The 3,822-nt window shown below is 42.7% G+C and overlaps 1 protein-coding gene across 1 annotated transcript in view; it reads right to left on the bottom strand.

The window, feature by feature from the left end:
* LOC119423801 (high choriolytic enzyme 1) overlaps positions 1–1,266 on the bottom strand; it is a 3,006-nt gene extending 1,740 nt beyond the window's left edge. Inside the window, exon 1 of the mRNA XM_037691215.1 lies at positions 1,055–1,266. Coding sequence (XP_037547143.1) covers positions 1,055–1,201 — 147 coding nt within the window. The 5' untranslated portion in view covers positions 1,202–1,266. The remainder of the gene's footprint in view (positions 1–1,054) is intronic.
* Positions 1,267–3,822: the final 2,556 nt, after the last annotated feature.

Below are 3,822 nucleotides of genomic sequence, written 5' to 3'. Positions count from 1 at the left end.
CATCACGTTTCCCATTATCTGTCAAATCTTTCTTCTCATGAAGGTGTCTCTCATCAGCCAAATATTTATTCTCATGAAGGTGTCTGTCGTCAGCCAAACCTTTATGCTCATGAAGTTGTCCCTCATCAGCCAAATCTTTCTTCTCATGAAGGTGTTTATAATCATCCCAATCATGATCGTGTCTATGATGGTGACGATGATATTGTCCATAATCGGCCAAATCTTTTTCCCCATCACGGTGACCATTATCTGCCAAATCTTTATGCTCATGAATTTGTCTCTCATCAGCCAAATCTTTCTTCTCATGAAGTTTTTTATCATCATCCCAATCTTGATGGTGTCTATGATGGTGTCTATGATGGTGTCTACGATGGTGACGATGATAGTCTCCATAATAGGCCAAGTCTTTTTCCCCATCACGGTCTCCATTATTCGCCAAATCTTTATGCTCATGAAGGTGTTTATTATCAGCAAAGTCTTTATTCTCATGAAGGTTTCTCTCATCAGCTAAATCTTTATGCTCATGAAGGTGTCTCTCATCAGCCAAATTTTTCTTCTCATGAAGGTGCTTATCATCATCCCAATCATGATGGTGTCTATGATGGTGACTATGATAGTGTCCGTAATCTGCCAAATCTTTATGCTCATTTAGGTGTCTTTCCTCAGCCAAGTCTTTATTCTCATGAAGGTGTCTCTTGTCAGCCAAGTCTTTATGCTCATGAAGGTGTCTCTCATCAGCCAAATCTTTATGCTCATGAAGTTGTCTCTCGTCAGCCAAACCTTTATTCTCATGAAGGTGTTTATTATCCGCAAATTCTTTATTTTCATGAAAGTGTCTCTCATCAGCCAAACCTTTATGCTCATGAAGATGTTTATTATCCGCCAAGGCTTTATGCTCATGAAGGTGTTTATCATCAGCCAAGGCTTTATGCTCATGAAGTTGTCTCTCATCAGCCAATCCTTTATGCCCATGAAGGTGTTTATTATCCCCCAAGCCTTTATGCTCATGAAGGTGTTTATCATCAGCCAAGTCTTTATGCTCATGAAGTTGTATCTCATCAGCCAAATCTTTATGCTCATGAAGGTGTCCAACATGGTGTCCATGTCTGCGTCCTTCCTTCTTTTGTTCTTCCTTCATCAGATGAACAGCCCGAGAGAGGCCAAGCAGGAGCAGCAGCAGAAGGCTGGCTGAAGGAGCCATCTTCAGGGTCCGTGTTGAACCAGAAGAGTTTCAGTAGAGAGCAACTCTGGAGAGACTCCTCGAAGCTCGATGTCTGCCTCTCTTCAGTCCAGGGTTTTTATACTCTCCACTTCAGGTGTGTCTACAAAAGGATTATGGGTTGGGGTCCACATTAGTAGGCCTAAAACAAACTTCTGCAGGGTGGACTCCACAGACAAACCTACTTTTTAAACATAATATAATCTTAGTATTTACTCTGTTCATTTTGGCCTATTTTATAAACCAGCACACCTAAACTGTACTAACCATGACTAGTTTAATTTTCCTTTGGTTTATAAATGTTGTCTTCACAACCTTTATTTGTTGAACTTTAATAATATTCTTTGATGACCTGTGTAATGGAAATCCCTTGTGTGCCTGACATGCAACGCTGTTAAAGTTGTATCAAAAGCATCATGTCCCTTTGGGGGGATGATCGAAGGCCTAAGAAACTCGTGCATATGTAGAAGATGGTAATAGATTCCTGTGGGACATGTTGCTGTGACTGTGCGTCCTTATAAAAGAATGTTAAATTGTATGAAAAAGATTAATCAGTTTTACAAAACCCAACATGGCTTTGTCTCCATCAGAGACAGCAGGTAAGTTTTGTTTCTGATACTTTCATCTTGAATTATTGTACAGTCCTAAAGATTTGGCCATCTGTTAGTGCAATGTTAATCTGAGTTTACATTTTGATGTCTTAAATTAACAACGGCATTTAACATTATACCCAGACTGTAACATGTCACAAAAATTTCAACCATAATTTGTTCGGTTTAATTAGCAAATATAAGCCTACCGTCCTGCCCTTGAATCTTGGGCTTATAAAAACAAGTGTAAAGATGAATTGTGAAAAGAATGTGTGTGTTTTTTCTCAAACACCCCCCTCCTTTCCCTTCACCAATCTCATCAGCCATCGTGATTAAGGTTTGGCATTGGGGATTGTGCCGTCTTTTTGGAGAGATATTTCAGCTGCATTTCTGACACTCTGAAAGGAGAGGAAGATAAAGGAGGCGTCGGGGAAAAAACTCCTTCCCGTTGTGTGAGTCCTAGAGAGGGCCTTGAACCCTGCCATTCATGCCTTTCTCTCCATCAGCTGAGTCTAATTGCCAGTGAGGACAGGAGACCCCAGGCCTGATCGTTCCTTATCCTCTTTAGCGCTTTCAGGCGAGTGAAAGGCGAGCTTCTGCTTTTGATCTTTTTTCTGATTTGCTTTTTCTTCTCTGTCATCCCTACCATCCTCTCCTCAGGAGTGACACCAACTCCTTTCACTGCCTGCCCCCATCTCCATCTGCCCAAAATAATGACCAAGGCCCAGGCTTTATTAAACAGAGGTGGAGAAGGGAGGTCAGCATTAGAAGAGGGAGAGGGAGGTCTGGAAGAGGAGACCCAACTTGTCTCAGGAGGAGTGCCCCCATTTCTAAATGTACTCCGTAGCCTCCCTGTGTTCCCCCAAATTCATCTCTTTACAGTTTTCATGGCCTTGGCCAGAAGAAAACCCATTCTCTAACAGGCCGCGGACGTGAAGACTCGACCTTTCCCAGAGGCACGGCTACAAAAAGACTCCAGGCTGTTTGAGACAATGGCGCCTGTGTGATCTCTAAGCCAGGCTCGGGATAAGACGATGCCTTGCGTAGCAGTCCCAAGGGAAGGTGGACCCGCTGGTCGTTGTTGACAGCTAATGGACAGCATCTTTCCACTCGCAGGCCCCCCTGCAGACTGTGACTGTGTTCAAAGTTGTTTAATAACACGTCTCTGTCTCAGCCCATGGAGGACTTCTACCAAGAAGAAGAGCAGCGTGTTTGCAGATGAAGATCATTCCCCTCACAAATCTCAAAAGCTAACACTGGGGGGCGGGCGGGGGGTGAATGCCACCAAAGACATCATTCAGAGGGGAAATTCAATATAACGTGTGAAAAGACACTGCAATTAGAATAAACCCTAATCCAGCAGGAACAATTAAATGAAAGCTTTTTGTTTTTTATCCCAGAGCCCCATACAGCTGATGGTCAGGAAGAGAACAGTGCACATCACTCCACACGCACACGTCCAGCAGTTATCACTGGTGTGAATGCAGGCAACGTCAAACATTTCACTCGATCAGCTGTAGTTTCTCTAAAGACGAGTGGATTTAAAGAAAACTGAGAGTATTTTAACCTGATGCACTGAATGTCCATCCACTCATTCATTTTCTTTACCCGCTTTCCTTTTCCAGGTCATGAGCGAGACGTGGGGGGGACACCACAACTTGTACCTTATCTGCCATGATGTCAGTCAGAGAACTGATTATGGAAAAAAGGGAAGAAGTCTCTTTCTGGTCCTTTTTTTTCCAAACAACCTAGACTGGATGAAGATTTCTGCTCATTTCCTCCATGCTGTGAGCTCTGTGACTGATGTGATTTCAGATAAAGTACCTATTGATAACTATTGAAGGCTTCAAAATGACCAGGTTGTCTGTTTAATGCAGTTAAAGCCATTGGAAGGGTTGCAAACAAAGGTGTGGGAGCTGTTCTTCTTTCTTTGTGTTTTGGATTGTTCAACATAAACTCTGAGAGCTTTGTTTTGAAATGAAGCTCAAAGACACTGAGCACACATCGTGTTGT

This window comes from Nematolebias whitei, chromosome 2, assembly GCF_014905685.2.
Source record: "Nematolebias whitei isolate Nwh7 chromosome 2, NemWhi1, whole genome shotgun sequence".
Classification (NCBI taxonomy): domain Eukaryota; kingdom Metazoa; phylum Chordata; class Actinopteri; order Cyprinodontiformes; family Rivulidae; genus Nematolebias; species Nematolebias whitei.
Note: the sequence above shows the minus strand (reverse complement) of the source record. Positions and strands in the feature narration are given on the sequence as shown.